General features: G+C 31.8%; 2 protein-coding genes across 13 annotated transcripts in view; one reads left to right on the forward strand and one right to left on the reverse strand.

Moving 5' to 3' along the window:
* Positions 1-3,293: 3,293 nt before the first annotated feature.
* LOC127722300 (acetylcholinesterase collagenic tail peptide-like) lies at positions 3,294-13,054 on the reverse strand. Its single transcript, XM_052229189.1, has 8 exons — positions 12,884-13,054; positions 11,987-12,058; positions 9,219-9,270; positions 8,918-8,953; positions 7,823-8,037; positions 6,858-7,044; positions 5,297-5,506; positions 3,294-3,565 (listed from the first exon to the last, which is right to left on the reverse strand). Exons 1-8 carry the CDS (start codon positions 13,052-13,054, stop codon positions 3,294-3,296), a joined length of 1,215 nt encoding a protein of 404 aa, XP_052085149.1.
* Positions 13,055-15,601: 2,547 nt separating this feature from the next.
* LOC127721436 (aminopeptidase N-like) overlaps positions 15,602-18,386 on the forward strand; it is a 121,499-nt gene continuing 118,714 nt past the window's right edge. For all 12 annotated transcript variants that reach the window (XM_052228158.1, XM_052228159.1, XM_052228160.1 and 9 more), the window contains exon 1: positions 15,602-15,922. In XM_052228158.1, the coding sequence (XP_052084118.1) occupies positions 15,772-15,922 (151 nt within the window). In that variant the 5' untranslated portion in view covers positions 15,602-15,771. The remainder of the gene's footprint in view (positions 15,923-18,386) is intronic.

Consider the following 18,386-nt stretch of genomic DNA (forward strand, 5'->3'; position numbering starts at 1 on the left):
TTGTTCTCTGAACAATCGGTTTTTAATTACGGACGTTTTTATAAAACAGCTTAGTGAGAATGCTTACCACCAATATGTGCATTATTACGATACGAAGGGGCGATCATCTGATTTTAGGGGGGATGGTGATTTTGAAAGGAATAACTTAGCCTGGTAAGAACTGAAAATAAATAACTTTGGAAAGACAAGATGGAAAGTAATATTATGTAACACACAATGTAACATGAAATTCAGGATTCAAATGTGTGCAAAAGTGAAAATAAATGTTCTCACAGATAAGCCGCGGAAAAAAATAAGCCCTCACTTCGACTTGGAGATGAAGAACAGCAATAAAAGCGCTGTTCCTTATCTTTTGGCGCGTGTTTTTTTTATTTATTATTTTATTTTGCTAGGCATGTACTGATTTTTGTGTCATGAATGGATACCCGATAGATATCCTTTGTTTTTCTTTTATACATGTAGCAACAGATGAAAATAAATCATCAATCTGGGAGAAATCCTCCTGTATCCAACAAAGACCAAATGTCATGGATGGAATTCAAAAATATACCTCACCATACGGCCTTCAACAATGAGCTAAACCAATATGGAATGCTATAAAAGAGCCCGGCATGACAAAATGAGAAATAATTTAGAAGAGAAAACCATTAAATATTTGAAAATGACAGCTTACAACACATCTTTGACCAAAGGTTTCTAAATTCTGTTGTCTCCTTTATCACAATCTCCAACATTTATAGATGACAGAAACATGTTCATTCTTTGACCAATATCTAAGGACGCCACCAACATTACAAAGATTACAGTTTGTGAAAAAAATACGCTGTACAATTCAAAACCACATCAAGCTCTTACCGATTTCATTACATTTTTTACAACGCTTTAAGATTTTATAGCAGGTATTCAGAATTTTGTAGCCGTATTAGTTGATTTGTGGGTAGTTTGGATGTATTTAAACATGTTGTTACTGGACTAACTTCTTATAGTCAGACTTGTCCTGTTGACACACTTCTTGATGAAACCTATGCTGCTCATAATGCTCTAGAGGACACTATACTGTTGTTTAAATTAATCACTTGTACACCACAAGTAAATGTTATTTCTGATAACATAACATACTTTGTTGTTTCTCCTAACTATCCACATAGCTGTCACATTCAGCAAGATAATTTTCAGTGAGGCAATTAATTGTAAAGCTGTATCTAAAGCAACAGCTGTGAAAGGTGCACATTCAGATTTAAGGTTGTCAAAATTAAAGTTGTCTATTTAAAGAAATGGAATAGATGGATTACCTGCCTTGTTGTCAGAACATACAAATCAGGGAAAAGCACGTGTTACTAGCTGTAAAAAGGTTATTCAGAAGCTATATGACTTTTAGACACATAAAACTTAAGGTGGCTGGAGGAAATTACAACTGACCTTGATAAATTGCTATTTTTTTAATCTATTTCTAACTTTTAAGTTACTAGTTTATATGGTTCAAATTACAATCCTCCTTATTTAATCTTGAAAATATTTATAAAAATCTTCAGTGTGAGAAACTTCATCTCAAGTTTTCTAAATTTATACTTTGTGTACACAAAAGGAGTGTACATTTTGCTGTATTATCAGAACTGGGGTGTTTCCCCTTACATTATGATATTGTAAAGTCAATTGTTAAATACTGGTATAGATTTGAAAAATTTCCGACTGAATTCTGTCAGTTGAAAGATGCTTATAAATGCAGCCAAGAGGTTCACAAATCTAACATAACGTCTTGGTTCTTATTTGTTAACAAAATATTAGAAGTTTTTGAAATTAGACAAAAAGTAAAACATTTTGGACAATATACATTTCTGAATTCACACTAAATATATTAACAATTGGTATGTTAGCCAAACAAAAAAATGCTTCTCATGGAAAATTGTTCAATCATTTGAAATTGAAAAAAAAATTTTGTTATGAAATTATTTCTCTTTGGTTAAGAATTTTGAATTAGAAATGCTATTTGCAAATTACGTATACCTGCTCATACGCTTCAAATTGAATTTAGCCGTTTTTCAAATATTCCACGAAATGAAAGAATTTGCAAAAAATGCTCCTCTGACTGTTTTGAAGATGAAATCCATGTTCTAACTTCATATGAAAAATTTAACTCTAATAGAGATGCTCTCTTTGACTTTGTTTACCAACAATTCCAAATTTGTTTATTTATTAAGCTGTGAAGACAACCAGGTCCTTAATGCTGTTGGGAAATTTATTTAAGTCAATATGAGTTAGATCTATGTATTTTTCATGTAACTATATTATATACTATAAACCAAGGGCTTTGTTACAGTTTGATTGTATTTTGATTGTGTATTTAATTATAAACTCTATGTATCTATGATAATCAATGTTCTTTTTTCCTTATACATTTATGCTCTATATGCCCCTTGTGGGCCCTTAATTGGTAATAAAAAATGTTCTTCCTGTTCTTGTTCTATAGGGGGAAGTAGAGGTCACTGTTAAGCTCACAATCAGCCCTTAGAAGAAACATACACTTTTTTCTATTGACCTTATAGGTAAAATAGAGGTTTTGAAGTATAGAAATAGAAAAAAAGACCTGACCCACAGAAATCTCTTAAATTTCCCATTTATTTAGTTTTAACATGTTATAACTATTGATGCTTGTAAACATTATATTATGGGATAAATAACAATTTTGATTAAAACAAGAACGTTGAATTTTCGGCCGAAACTTTAATACCCATTGCAACCTTACATCATGTTAACATTGTGTGTAATGTGACGTATAATTGATTGATTGATTGATTGATTTGTGCTTAATGTCACTTTCAACACTATTGTGCTATTTCGTGACGGTCAGTTTTTACTGGTGTAGGAAGCCGGAGGGCCCGGAGAGAACCACCGACCTTCGGTAGGAAAACTGACAATCCTAGTCAATTAAGATTAGAGTCGAGTGCACCTGCCCCTTACGGGATTCGAACTCACAACCTCAGTGTGTGACGTATAAAGTAGCTTGATTAGTTAAACATATCACAACCAACCGAGGACACTTCATTGTGGCAATTATTACAGATGTGAAATATAAAGTAGCTTGATTAGTTAAACATATCACAACCAATCGTGGACACACGATTGTGACAATTCTTACAAATGTGAAATATAATAAAGTAGCTTGATCTGATCAAGTGGTCAATCATACTACATTCAATAATGGAATCTGCTGATATTTTCAAACGCTTTGTACACTAATTATAATATACAACAAAATCATTTTTCTTCATAACATTTATCTTTAATTGTTTATATTAAGATATTGTAAGTTTCCAAGATACTGATTGAGCATCTCCGAGTTCGTTTTTGGCCAAACAGTAATAAATTCCGCTATCACCTGGTACGGTATTTCTGATTGTCAGGTGACCGTCATTGACGAAATAATGACTCGTGGTATTTACAAGATGGCCGTCATGATAGAAAAATATTTGCGGTTTTGGTTTGCCACTAGCTGAACACGCAAGTTCGACTGTCAAACCCTGTCCAAGACTGAGGTCTGTAGGAGTTATAATCATTTTAGGAGGCTCTGGAAAAGAAATCATACGCAATATTATTTTTAAAGCAAACAAGTAAAAGAACTGTTCTTAAAAATGTTCTAACAAACTTATTTATAAACGGTGTAACTAAACTATAAGGTGTTACATGTTGAGCAGAATCTGCTTTCCCTTGAGATGCACATAAAAGCACTTCCATTTTTTGTATGGTTCGTGTTGCTCAGTCTTTAATTTCTATGTTGTGTTTTGTATACTCTATTTGTGACGTCTTTTGGTCGTTTTTAGTTTTTTGCCATGCTATTGTCAGTTCGCCTTCGACTTATGAGTTTGAATATCCCTTTGGTATCTTTTGCCTTTCTTATACTTTGATTGTAAAACTATTGAAAACTCATATCTTTTTGGACTAATATCGACTTGTTTATTAAGTTAAGAATACCACTAAAGTGTCATATTTTTTTTTTCATATTTGAACCTCATATCTCAGATTAATAAAAAAAAATCCTAGGTAAATTTCCTACACAGTCATTTAAATGAAGGCCTCTAAAGGAAGATTACTGCACCTTCGTATAGCGACCGTCTCAAGCCTGGCAAAATTATTTCGAAGATGGACGTAAGAAATCGATAATCGCAAACATGTTTTTACAAACATTTGATTAAGAAAGGTAGTGAATTTTTATTTTTTACGTAATTCTAGAGCAATTGATTTAATTTAAAAAAAAAAAAACCTGACGTCATCGAATATATAAAAACATCATGAGAGGTACACAATCATTAGAAGGAGTATGGAATCTAGAATTAAAGCATGAATGTGTTTCTATCTTAATAAAAAGTTAGATTCCAATAGTTATGTTAAAACAAAAAGATACTAGAGTACAATGTGTTACTCCAGACGCGCGTTTCGCTTATATTTTAGATTCATTAGTAGCGCTCAAATCGAAGCAGTTGGAAGGCCTAATAAATACGATTTCGAGGAGCATTGCATGCCAAAAAATCTGAAAAATTGTACCAACATTGCTTAAGCATCAGAACATATGATCTACAAATAATATGCAAACAATAATAAACCCCTAAACTTTTTCAAGCCTTGCAGTGACACTTGAAACAAAGGTACCGCCTTAAACACAGGATATGTCGGTAAATATTTTATATTTAGTCAAAATTACGACGTGCTATCTTTTTAATGATAATTTATTACGTTATGTGTTAGCAAAGAAACAAATCCGAAAGTACACGTAACAGTGTATTCAACGTTTAAACCGGATCTAATAATACCATTGAAAGTATATTAGTCTATTTTCTAATTTTATAGGTTTATTCATATACGGAGATGATCCAATTTTGGAATATTTGCTTCGATTAATACATTGTATTTGCGCTATTCTTTTATCTCGCGTAAGTCATGACACTTAAATCACTTTTATCTCGCGTACATATGTAAGTCATGAAACTGAAACCACTGGCAAACATTAGTTGGTTTACATTAATGACCTTTCAATGGTATATTTATACTGTTTATACGCATATTACAGTGGTCTGGATGGGGTTTACAGATTAGAGAATAAAGGACCAAGACTAGTGAAAAATGCCCCCTTCAAAAAAAAAAAAAAAGAGAAAAAGTGGCCAAACAATAAAGTATAGAGAATATTGGGATGCTTAAATATAAAGAATATAGAAGAAGGGACAAAAATATAAAGTTACAGAAAAATGACAAAAAAGTTTTGAATACAAAAATGTAGATTCAGACCCTCGTACTAGGTACTTACTTCCAAGTTCAACGTTGACATAGTATTCTGCTGATCCGAAGGGGTTTGTAGCCACACATTTGTAGCGAGTACCAGCAGAGGAGCCGTCATTGGTAACCTTGGTAACAGTGAATGTGGGTTTGGGGTTTCCCGTAAAAAAACATGGAATCGAATTGTTGGAACCATACACATATACATGGTGTGCAGAATTATTCGTAAATTTCGGCGGTTCTACAGAAAACACATACTATTTTCAACTTATTATGCTTTCAACTTATACAGTTAGCAAATCAACTATGTAAAAAACGAACTGTTATGGTATGTTACACCAAAACACATGATACAATCAGAGACAGGGATACTACATTATATGTATTACAGTATGACTGTATGTATATAAGTGAATGTGGACTCCATGATTACACTCTACATTGCCAAAAAAAAAAAAAAAAAAGAAAAAAAAAAGATCTGGAACACTAAATATACATTGCAAAACAGAATATTTTGATTACCGCAGATCTGATCTGATCTGAAATTCATGACATTTTCACAGTTGTTTTGCTCACTGCAAGTTGAAAATATAATGTGCTAGAAATAAAAGAATATTTTAAAAGTAAATATTTTATGATAAACAATAGAATAACAAGTATATAATGTACTAATATTATATTTTTTTAATTTACAAGAAAGTATTGGCTAATCAAATATCTATGAAATACTGTGACATTTAAAGTTTACCTAGATGATATGCATCGTTTTTTTAACCGATCTTTAAACTAGTTTTCTCAACGTTGAAATTGCCAGTATTACACCACTTACCAGTTTGACTAGCTACTGTATCCCTGCACTCTATTAAATTTACTAATGCATTCCTAAAAGATAGATGTGGAGCAGGTCCTGCTTACCCTTCAGGATCACCTGAGATCACCCCCAGTTTTTGTTTGGGTTCGTGTTGCTCAGTCTTTAGTTTTTCTAGGTTAAGTTTTGTGTACTATTGTTTGTCTGTTTGTCTTTTTAGCCATGGCGTTGTCAGTTTATTTTCTACTTATGAGTTTGAATGTCCCTCTGGTATCTTTCGCCTCTCGTTTTTAGACAGGACAATACAAACAGTAAGTATCTTACCTCTTATCTTTAATTTTGAAAAATATGATAAGGGCTTGAAGCTAAGAGATACAAGAACAAGATCATTTCCGGAACCAACCCTTGTTCTACCTTACCTTGCTACATAACTCTGCGCAAACTTTCTTTTTCAATGTTGTATCTAAATATAGTCATAATATTGAACCCCAAAATGAACACTTTGCAGACAAAAATAGCTCTTCAAATTTCATCGTGCAATACATTATCCAACCTTTTGCTTGTACTGTATTGGCCCAAACATCATTTTGTCAAAAAATATCAATATATGTAGGCTTTTACTTCATCTGTTCTAAAACGTGTTACTTATTTTCAAAAACGTTTCACTAGCCTTTGCTACTGCGCTTATGGCTTATCATGAAGACTGCAATATGCACCAATACTCACTCAGACTTATGGCTGACAAACATGTATCATGAAGACTGCAATATGCATCAATACTCACTCAGACATTCACAACCATCCTGCAACATCTTGGAGTCTTTCCCTGGTGGTCCCACTGGACCAGGTTCTCCTTTAGAGCCAGGAAGACCTTTTGGTCCAGGCATCCCCCTGTCTCCTTTCATACCTATTTCACCAAGTAATCCAGGATCTCCTTTTAATCCAGGCAAACCAGTCTCACCCTTTTGTCCCTAGAATGAAATTTATAAATTTCGTGAACATACTGTAAACTGTAACTTTCGCAAGCAATTTATTTTCGCACCTTGCGTCACGAATATAAAAAAAACTTGGATCTTTCCTTATTCAACTACTTCAATTAAATTTGTTTTTTTCGCTGCAAAGTGTGCTAAAAAGGGCTAAACGCAAAAATAAAGTATCCGCGAAAATAAGTTGATTTACAGTATTTGATTGTGAAATTTTTGTTTTAGTCAAATGCTGAAATTAATAATAAACTATTTTATAACAATAGTAATAAATCAAATTTAATAGGCAGCAGCATACTTTTCTTTTAAATACAACTGTATTTATTGTTTTAAGGGATAAATTCATTATCAATAATTTGGGTTATGAAATATATTTTTGCTGATGTTCTACTGTAACAAGTATATAGGTTTAAATATCTACCATGTTTATACGTCGTGTTGACTATTTTAACATGATGTTTAAACGATGTTGTATAAAAGTTGTTCCTATCACAAACTTTTGTCGGTTCTCTTTTAGACAATAACTACCACTGTGTGATATAATACTACCAATGAACAAGAAGATATTTAAGAATAAATAAAAGTTACACATGCACAGCAATAGATTAGTCCTTTTTGTTTGATCTGCTCTTCAACGTTTGTATTACGTTTGGATTTTCAAATATTTTGGCCTCGGGTATCACTGAAGAGACATTACTTGTCGGAATGCGCATCTGGCACAGCAAAATTTGTATCAGAAATACACACAAACACAGGAAGCATTTACTTGTAATCCTTGAAAACCATTTTGACCTTTGAACCCTCTTGGTCCTGGATCTCCTTTCATTCCTTTCGGTCCCTGTGGACCTATATCTCCAACGTCACCAGGAAGACCTTTTTCTCCTTGTCCCCCATTTGAACCAATTTCTCCCTTCTGTCCTGGAAGTCCATAGGGTCCTTGATCGCCCTTTCTTCCTGTTGGTCCTGGTTGACCTTTCCCACCTGTTTCAAGTAATTATGAGAGTATAAGGGAACAAACTCGTGATACAAATTTCCGTGCGAACAACACACACGTGTCTCCGGTAAAACCTTCATCAAGTATACTTGCGACTAACAGTTTACACAAAATATACACAATTTATTTTAATAAATAGTCAGTATAAGTTTTTATAAAAAGTTCTCAATGTAGGTGAATATGATATCAAATTCAGCATTCAAATGAATTTCATAGAATCATATATTATTTCTATATAACAATTTGCTTATTTAAGTAAATACATATTCTGAACATTTGCGATCTAATAAAACGACTCGGTTTTATACTTCTTGTCTTTAGCTACATTAATCCAGTATTTTATTTTATAATCTCAATGATACGCTTTTCAATGATTTGTCAAAAAAACTATTTTGTAATTAATGATTGTTATTATATATACTTTATTACCTTACGCTTTACAGCTCATCGGTTTATACATGATATAATACTTATATTTGCAATAAAACATGTAGACAGAAAATGCTAATTATTTTTTGTAAATACTGTCCCTAATTTTAAAAGCAAGGATAATAAATTTTCCAAAAATTGGATTGTTGTAAATAAACAAATCACATTGCTTCTGAATTTTTGTCGTTTCTCAGTTTGGTTCAAGTAATGATACAACGAACAACCGTTCAATGATCAAGAATAATATAAATTATGTCATGTGACTAGATTGATAAACTTATTTTCGTCCGATATATATATATATATATATATATATATTTGTTTCAAATAAATGACCCGTACGTACTTCCGTTCATTTCCACTTTTAAATTTAACCTTTCAATTAACGTTTGTAACTTGTACGTTGTTCTTGCATGAATACTGATATAAGATACCTACCTTTATCTCCTTGTTTGCCTTTGTCCCCGTTGTCTCCTGAAAGTGAATGAATTAAAGGTGAATATCTGTAGCCAATCAAAAATATTGATCCATTACAACTAAACTATGTTTTGTGAACGATGAATTCTTGGATAGCAGTGGGGGAATGTACTTGCGAGCTCTGATTTCATAGATATTCTTTTTGTTTTTATATATCTTTTAACTACTCCTTACTAATTATTCTTTTTAAGTTTAACCGTTGTAAAGCTATTACTTTTCGTTTGGATTAAATCAATAAGGGTTTTCTTTTAGTTTACTTTACCTGGTTGACACGGTTGGTCTTTATGAACACAATGCTGAGCAAGAATCTTTTCCTGAAAAAAAAGTAGATAGTCAAATACGAAAATTTCATTCGAAAGTTTACAGCTAAATCAAATTGAGTTTGTAATTATGGCACGGAAATTAAACTTGCTTGTTTGGTATGTGAATCATGAATTCCTTTTTTTAGCTATAATTTATATGTCTTGTATAAGTTGCGATTTTGTTCATGTTAAAACATGTACATATGTACAAACCAATTGTACATGTTATAATATGTACAATGCAAAAATACAAGTTATAACATGTACAAAAGTATCTCGTATTATTACTTAAAAATGGTTTTAACTTGTACAAAATTTGAATTTCATTATGCCCTAATTTCTATTACATTAACCTCAATAATATTTTCATTTGTTTTTATTGATCATTCATGTTCGTGTGTTTTGTCCTTTTTGATACGGTTATTGACCAGATGAATAGTTTTTATAATTACTTAATACCTTTTAAAACACACGTTGCAGTCAACAAACATTATTTAGTATTCTCACCTGATGAATTATAATTGTGAATTTCCACTTTGAAGGCAATTGTACAATACTTCATACTAGTTGAGACTTAAGATGCAAGAGGATAGCCAGGATAGATTTTACAATGAAATCCTTTGGAAAATTTCTCTATAAACAAAACCCTGTTTTCAAAGTAGAGGAGGCTAGAAATTTAAAATATCAAAATATCAAAATGACATTCGACTTATGCAATGATCTTATTAATTATCAAAAAATAATGATAAGATAAGATAAGATAAGATAAGATATTTTATTGGTTTAAAATCCAAAATTATAGGATTGTTACCAAGACAATAAACATTGGCTATACATAAACATACAAACATATATCTGACCACATTTATAAACATTGTATATATATATTTGTATATCCCCTCCATCATTAAAAGAAAATATTGTTACAATTATAATAAATGTATATAATCTCTGCTGAGGAGGTGGTACCACAAAGTTATTTAGTACTCAATAAAGCATTTCTAGAATTGTACATGTCGCTTATGAATTTTACAATAATTCTAATTATACCAGTCTCACCACACGTATACAAAAATTTAAATCTTGCTTTATTAGTCATGTTTAAAAAAGAGGGAACTATTTCACTAATTTTGGAAAATAATTGTTCTCTAATTGTATTTAGTTTTGTATATTTTATAGTGAAATGAAATTCATCTTCTACTTCTAAATATTTATGATGAATAAGATTTACATTAGTTATGGTCTAGGCCAAAAATGTTGAAGAGCAGATTTAATAATTCCACAATTATTTATAATTAAGCGTGGTCAAATGAAAACCATTTTCTCTTTCTGGCCTTCATAGAGTATGCATAGGAGACCTTGCTTTAATTTTTGCATATTAAAAAAGAGGGGGAGGGGTATAATCCAAAATAATAAGGCATTGTTCTAAAAAAATTCCGATGAACCAGTTATCTACTTTGTTGTCATTGGGGGAAAGTATGCAAATATTAAACAGCGTCACACTGCTGTAGGCCATGGTGGACCGCATACAACATACAATGACATGAAACCCAACATAAGCTGTGAAGCATTAAACACATTTCTGAAACTTTGTGATCTTTGATCACTGTGCTCTAAAGAAAAAAACGTTCGGAGCTTTTGATTATTGTTCTTTATTATTCAATAAAATTTCAAATGTATTTTCTGCTTTATTTAAATATATTTTCAAATTTTGTACCAGTTAAAACCATTTTTAAGCAATATTTTGTACATGTTATAACTTGTACGAGGTACTTTTGTACATGTTATAACATGTATTTTTGCATTGTACAAGTTATGACATGTACAGTATTTGTGTACATGTTATAACATGTATGAAATCGCAACTTGTACACAACATATATATAGAAACACACTGGTCAATCTGATATTTTAGTAAACCTTTGCCGAACTATTCCATGATTTGATTATCTATATATCTATATTAAAATAATCGTTACTCGTCCATGTGGTAGTCAGCATAGGTAATATTGATTTTATAGTTCACAAAAAAAAAGCAAACTTTTTTTGTGTACATACTCATGTATGTTTGCCGTAATTGCATGGATGTCAAAATCTAATCCAACACAATAATGATTAAAAAAAAAGAATCATGACGCCTATAGCAGTAATATGGGATTCAATAATAGTCAGCATGTTTTCCGTGAAGGAACATATGAAGTAACCGTAGAAATCAATACATAATTTAATATGATTTATGAGTTCTCCCTACTATGAACGGAAAAAAGTTGTGCGTTATTTATGTTACTGAGTATGGTTTATCGTTATAATCAGTATCCCTATTATGTCACTTTTAAAAAGAAGGGATTTCCAGGTACCACCAAGGTGAGTTAATACTATTTTCCTGCAACCTTATCTTTATGTGCATAGTCAACTCCATCCTTTATAAGAAAAATGAAAACGCAAATACATATTTTAACGAATTATATATCGAAAGGGGGTTGGGGCTTGGATTCTTTATTGAGACAATAATTCGTGCATGCATCTTTGTGCCTATTTTAGCAGTAGTCAGTTTTGATTTTTTTTGTTTTGATTTTGAATTCTCTGTGTACATATATAATGTATCAAGCATTATAAAATACGTAAAATAATAGGAAAATATTGCAACTTTTTTTTTCACTCTGTGACTTGACAATTTACCCCCCAAAAACGGCCTTCTACCATCCGATTTATACAACTATTGCCTTACCTGTTGTAGTAAAAGATCAGTCAAAATACCATTTAAAAATCTCTTATCGTGAGTTTCCCTTTTATATCTTTCCTATAAAAAAATCTAAATAATAACTTAGGCAAAAGATAATTTAATTGTTGTCCAACATCTGTTAACTATAAAAATGTTTCCTCTATCAAAAAAAGTGTTTCAATCATGTGGTAACGTTAACATATTGGGAAGCATTGAAAACCAGACTAGATAATTTAAAGGGCAAAACAAATCTTATGTTACATCTTAGCAATAATTTTCAAAAGTACATACATCTGTTTAGATCAAAACAAGCAACTTTTAGTTTAAGACTTTTCTGTGTTGATCACTCCCAAAACCCGCATTACCCAAGTGATCAATCTATCATAAATGAGGCCGATGGTTTTCTGGTTTGAATTGTTTGTCATTTTGTCATGTCCAAGTCTTTTATAAATTATTATACGGTATGGTTTTTGCTCATTGATAAAGGCCATACGGTGACATATAGTTACTTATATCCACGTCATTTGACCTCTGGTGGATAGTCGTCTCATTGGCAATCATACCACATCCCATTTGTTTATATAGATAGTATTCCACCGACTATTGCAATGTATCTGACAATATCAATCTATATATATTCAATTTGTAGACGACAGTTTACCAGGAACAATCAAAACATGTATAATTATGCAAGCGAAAAACGTGGAGAGAATGTATAAAAGACATGCAGATTTGTTAAGTGCATGGCAAATATTTCCACATATTCAAAAGTAGCTGCGGTACCGTAGCTCTTAGGTCCTTGTGATATTTTTTGATTTATTTGTTCTTATTTTAAGTAGAGTACATATCTATTTTAAAATCTACCTTGTAATTCAAAATGTAAAATGTAGTGCTAGGCAATACCTGCGATAACGTCCATGATTTTATTCTGTTTTCCAAACCAATGTCAATATCCTCAATATCATCCAAAGCACAGAACTGCAGAACAGTAACTGACACAAAAGCAGAGGCTTGGATCACAGTCAATATCAGTAATGTTGGCAGCCATGGTGACTTACCTTCCTCGGCAGACATTATCATGATTATGGAGTTAAGATAAGACCAACCACTGCCTTTTGACATATTTGTCACATGTACATGTACGATAATAATTCATTTAACGGTAGTAAACTAGAACATGCATAAACATACTTCGACCTATATACAGATACGTATTTGGGCAATGCCACCAAACTTGTGTACAACTTGTACCGTATATTCATTAACCACTTTTTTTAAATGTTCAGAATCGAACTTTTTTTCAAATAAAGATTCTGAAATACATCGTCTGAATAAAGTTAAGTCCCTTCCAGTACTACATTGAAAATTTCAAACAACGTCTCTTTGCATAAGAAAATAACCTTCACTGGAAATCAACAAAGCAATGTGACTCTACTTTCTTTTTCATGTTTACAAGCGTTAGTAATTGGGTCACTTCATGTTATTAAAACAGAAACACAAAATAAAAAAGGAATGGTGCCTTAAACACCCAAGATATATGCAATGAAATTAAAGGTTGATTTCTTACAACTTTAAAATTGTGGTGATTATTTGTTTTTGAACTATGTTAACCAATATCAAGGATGCTTAATAGCAAATATTTCATATATATTTAGGATGTGGACAAAATAATAAAATTAAGAATGGAAATGGGGGAATGTGTCAAAGAGACAACAACCCGACCAAAGGGCAGAAAACAGCCGAAGGCCACCAATCATGGGTCTTCAACACAGCGAGAAAATCCCGCACTCGTAGGCGGGCTTCAGCTGGTCCCTAAACAAAATGTGTACTAGTTCAGTGAAAATGGACGTCACACTAAACTCCAAAACATATAAATGAACTAAAATTAAAAAAGCATACAAGACTAACAAAGGCCAAAATAAGCATATCAGCAGGTCGAGACCAATAAACCAAACCGTTTGGGATGTTTTGTTCCAAATTGGAAATATACTTTGAGATGAGGAACAGCAATAAAAGTGATATTCCTTTGCTTTTTGTGTGTTTTTTTGCTGTGCATGTACTGATTTTGTGCCATGGATGGATACTTCATATCCTTTGTTTTTCTATTACATTGCAGAAAAAAAAACAAAAAAAAAACATGTTAGATCTTAGTGAAATTATTCAAAAGTGCATTTCCTTAGGTCAATAAATCAACTTTTAGTTGATGATTTTTCCAGACACTAAATTGGTTACTGGGTTTATCACTGTTTGAATCCTCATTTTCCAAGAGAGGGTTCCAGGTGAAATCTTATGAACACTCACATGAATTGACCAACAGAATAGAAATAAAGAGATGTGGTATGATTGCCAACTATCCACCAAAGTTCAAATGAAATGGATGTAAGCAATTATAGGCAACCGTACGGCCTTCACCAATGTGAAAAAACCCATACCGTATAGTCGGCTTAAAAAGGCCCCGACACGAAAAATAAGAAACTATTTACTTGAATAAAATAGCGGTCGAATTTAATACAAAATAATTTACGAAAAACGAATATGACAGACATGAACAAACGACAACCACTGAACTACAGGCTCCTGACTTGGGACAGGCACATAAAGATTGCACATGTACGATAAGTGCCGTTTGAAATATTACTTTGTTTGAAATATCTTTTTTTGGCGATTGGTTCCAATCTGATCGATAAACATGTATAATAAATTATTAATATATCGGGAAAAAAAACAAGTCAAATACCAATAGACTGTTAGCTTAACTTTATTTTCAGTTTATAATTTATGCATTTTACTAAAGCCTTTGATGCAGAACACAAGTAGACAACATTTTGTGTCCTTCTTTGATTTTATGATCTCAAACGTTTTTTAGAATGTCCACTCTACATAAATTTTAGAAATCAGCTCTTTGAAAATATCCAACACTTAGTTGCTTTGAAATGCCTGTACCAAGTCAGGAATATGACAGTTGTTTTCCTTTCGTGTGATGTGTTTGAGCTTTTGATTTTGCCATTTTATAAAAGACTTTCCGTTTTGAATTTCCCTTGCAGTTCGGTATTTTTGTTATTTTACTTTTTGCCATGAAACATATTTTATTTGGAACAGACGAAATAAGTGTTAAACAAAACACAATCCTTTTCAGAAATATACATAGTTATATACGCCATACAAAACGATTCTTTGATTAATATTGCTGTATCTTAACATGCTTAAAATGTACTCGTATCCAACTGTTACTGTTTAAACATAATATATTTATTCTATATATTTTTCATATTGTACTTAATTATATAATTGCTGTTATCTTGAAATTTTGTATATGGTATTTATTTGGAGAGGATTATGTTAAGTTGTTATAACTTGCATCCAATCCTATTGTTTCTTTAGACAATAAAATATGTTGAAACTGAACTTAACGTTTTATGCATTTTGCTCCACGAACGATCGGCTCGAGTTTGCACGATGTATGCTATATTTAGAATTACTAAACAAGTATTTGTAATGCAATCAGATTAAAGTACTATAATAAGAAAGTCAATGGTACTCATGAAAATGTAAAGAACTAATTACCTTCTTCATTATAAGCATAGTACATCAGTATAACTTTCACTAATCAGAAGAAATGAATGTCACACAAAAACATGTATATATGAACATGTCAAGGTTATGAACTCAGAAAAAGTGATATCGGTTGGATACATCCAAAGAGAGCTTTAGTTTTCACCACGACTGCAAGTTATTTTATTATCTGCATGAGTTGATTTCACGGATAAGTGGCATTTTAAGTCGTAAGCATCATGGGAAATATTAGTGATCTGAGAAAGAGAGGTTGTTTCGTAACTAACCTTACAGGATTTTTGTTGGTGATACTGGTAATCTGTCTGCTAGCGGTAGTGGCCGTCATTGTTTATTTTACAACGTTGGATATTAAATGTTCTTCGTCGAATGGTGAGTAAATAAAAACATTAAATGAGAATGAAGAGAGAAGCTATACATACAATAACGATTTATTGATTGATAGATTGTTATTTAACGCCACTTTCAGCACTGTTGACTACTTTGTGGCAGTCAGTTTTTATTGTTGGAGGAAGCCGGATTGTCCAGAGAGAACGACCGACCTTTGGCAGGAAAACTGACACGATCCCTAACTAGTCAATTAAGAAGGGTGTCGAGCGCAACTGTCACATGCGCGGTTCGAACTCACAACCTCAGTGTTGACGGGCTAGTGATACAGTAGTTTGACTACTCAGACCACTCGCCACCAAGGCCTCCAATATACTAATGACAAGTATCAACAGCCAAGACAGAAAATCAAATAGGCTATCGTTCAAGACCTTAATATGTATGTAAACATCTAGGATGTGTTGGGTTGCTGACTCAATGGCGTATTGTAAACATCTGAATTTCAAAGTCATTATTTAAATGATTAGTGTATACATAGAGAACAATGTATATGTGTAGCTGCGGAGCTTGTCTTTCTTCTTGTTCTTTTCTCTTTACACACAAGCAGTAGAAATGGCCACTGAGCAAGACTTCTTACAACAATAAAAAAAAACATGTAGTTTTGTAGCAACATGCCTCCAAGATCAAATTATAACCCTGAATAACATCTTAATTTTAATCAAATATTTATGAAAAATACATTAGAGTATATGTAGATGTACCTTAAAAATTCAAATCTAGTTTTATTTTTTATAGTTTGAACTTGTATTTTGATCAGTTGAAATGGTACATTAATTGATAATTTCCAAGCGAAACTGAAACAATACCGATTTATATGTGCAAGTACATGTAACATAGTTAATGATGACTCTGATGCTGTTTTTTTATATTCTGTAAACTACAAACACACTATTATGCAATGTAAGTGATCTATAATTGACATACCGATGTCAAAAGCTTGTTATGTTATTTTGATACATTGTACACATGCTTCTATAAACGTCTAACGGAGTACAGTGACTGAGGCTAGAACAGTTTTACCATCACAATGAATGAATTGTTATGTAATTGTTACACGTCTAAGGAAGTACTGTTTTACAACTAAAATGAATGATGAATTCTTTATTGCAAAGCAGTAGTTACATACTATAGGAGTTCAAACATATTTACATTCGGACACCTTATATACAACAGAGAACAATATTCTAAGATAGTACAAATTTTAAGACAAACAATCAGATGAGATCTAATCTGCCAAGAAGATTTAAAAGAAATACATAATTTTCCAACGAATGATCTAGACTTTTGTTTGATACAAATACCTTAATTTTGTCGTTTTTGGCCACGAACAGTAATACTTTTTGTAAAAACTGCAACCTTACAAATCTATAAAAAGGACACTCTTAAAAAGTTATACGGGGCTCTGAATGGGGGTCCTTCAATTCTGTGTTCCTTATTTTTTATGACGTCTTTCTCTATTATTTATAAATTTTGACCATTATTCTTTATTTTTTAGTCCCATTATTCTCTATTCTGTTACATAAATCCCACCCAGACCCTCTTATAACAGTTTATGTTAATAGTGCTTGTTAATTGTTTTTATCTATATACAATGCTGGTCTTAGCTGTTTGAAATACGTTAGAGTGGTATATGTTTTTGTTTTATCGCCTGATTTTTTTACATAATAAATCGGCAAAAGAAAAAATGTGATATACAATTGATTATATCAGTACCTTCCATAATTTTAAGAAAAATATTTATCTCAACATTAGTTCGCTTCTGATTTTTTTTATTTCTAAGGAAAGAGTAGAATAGACTACCAAAACCCCCTTTTTATTAGCATCTAAAGAATGACGCAACAACTAAAGATGAATGGTTCAATAAAACTGACAAACACGTAAAATGTCATTGCTGGATAATCAAAATTTATCGCACCAGTCTTTATAAGTTTTATACATTACATATAAAGACAAGTTGCTTTTAAAAAAAAGACAATACGTGAACCTTAGAGATTTTGTTATTCTAATTATTAAGTCAATTGAATAAGAAATTATATATCAGTGTTATCTTGGCCATGTGTGTGGAGGATAATATTTTCTTTTTAATGTAAATCATTACAATTTTGGCATGTTGAGAGAAGTGTTAAATATAAAGCAAGGAGAGAGAAAAAAAAGATTCCCAGACGTATAATTTCTTAAAGAATAATAATAATTCAAAACATGGAGGACACATGTTCCTTCTTCCAAAAATTCATAAAATTAATCTAGAAATAAGTAATGAGGCATTGCGAACTGGTCAGCTAGTAGGACACATTAATGTTCGTTACCGACCAATCATCAATAAGTGTAACTCTCCCGCGAGAGATACTTACTTGATCTAATTATAAATATAAAAAGGAAGATGTGATATGATTGCCAATGAGACAACTCTCCACAAGAGACCAAATGACACAGAAATTATCAACTATAG

The sequence above is a fragment of the Mytilus californianus genome, unplaced genomic scaffold (assembly GCF_021869535.1).
Source record: "Mytilus californianus isolate M0D057914Y unplaced genomic scaffold, xbMytCali1.0.p SCAF_12, whole genome shotgun sequence".
In the NCBI taxonomy this organism is placed as follows: domain Eukaryota; kingdom Metazoa; phylum Mollusca; class Bivalvia; order Mytilida; family Mytilidae; genus Mytilus; species Mytilus californianus.

Coding starts and splice junctions, on each gene's coding strand:
- LOC127722300 (XM_052229189.1), bottom strand. CDS start 13,054: ATGTCTGCCGAGGAAGGTAAGTCACCATGGCTGCCAACATTACTGATA. Junction 12,059..12,883: donor AATCATGGACGTTATCGCAG/GTATTGCCTAGC, acceptor ATTTTTTTATAG/GAAAGATATAAAAGGGAAAC. Junction 5,507..6,857: donor GGATGGTTGTGAATGTCTGA/GTGAGTATTGAT, acceptor TGTTTTCTGTAG/AACCGCCGAAATTTACGAAT.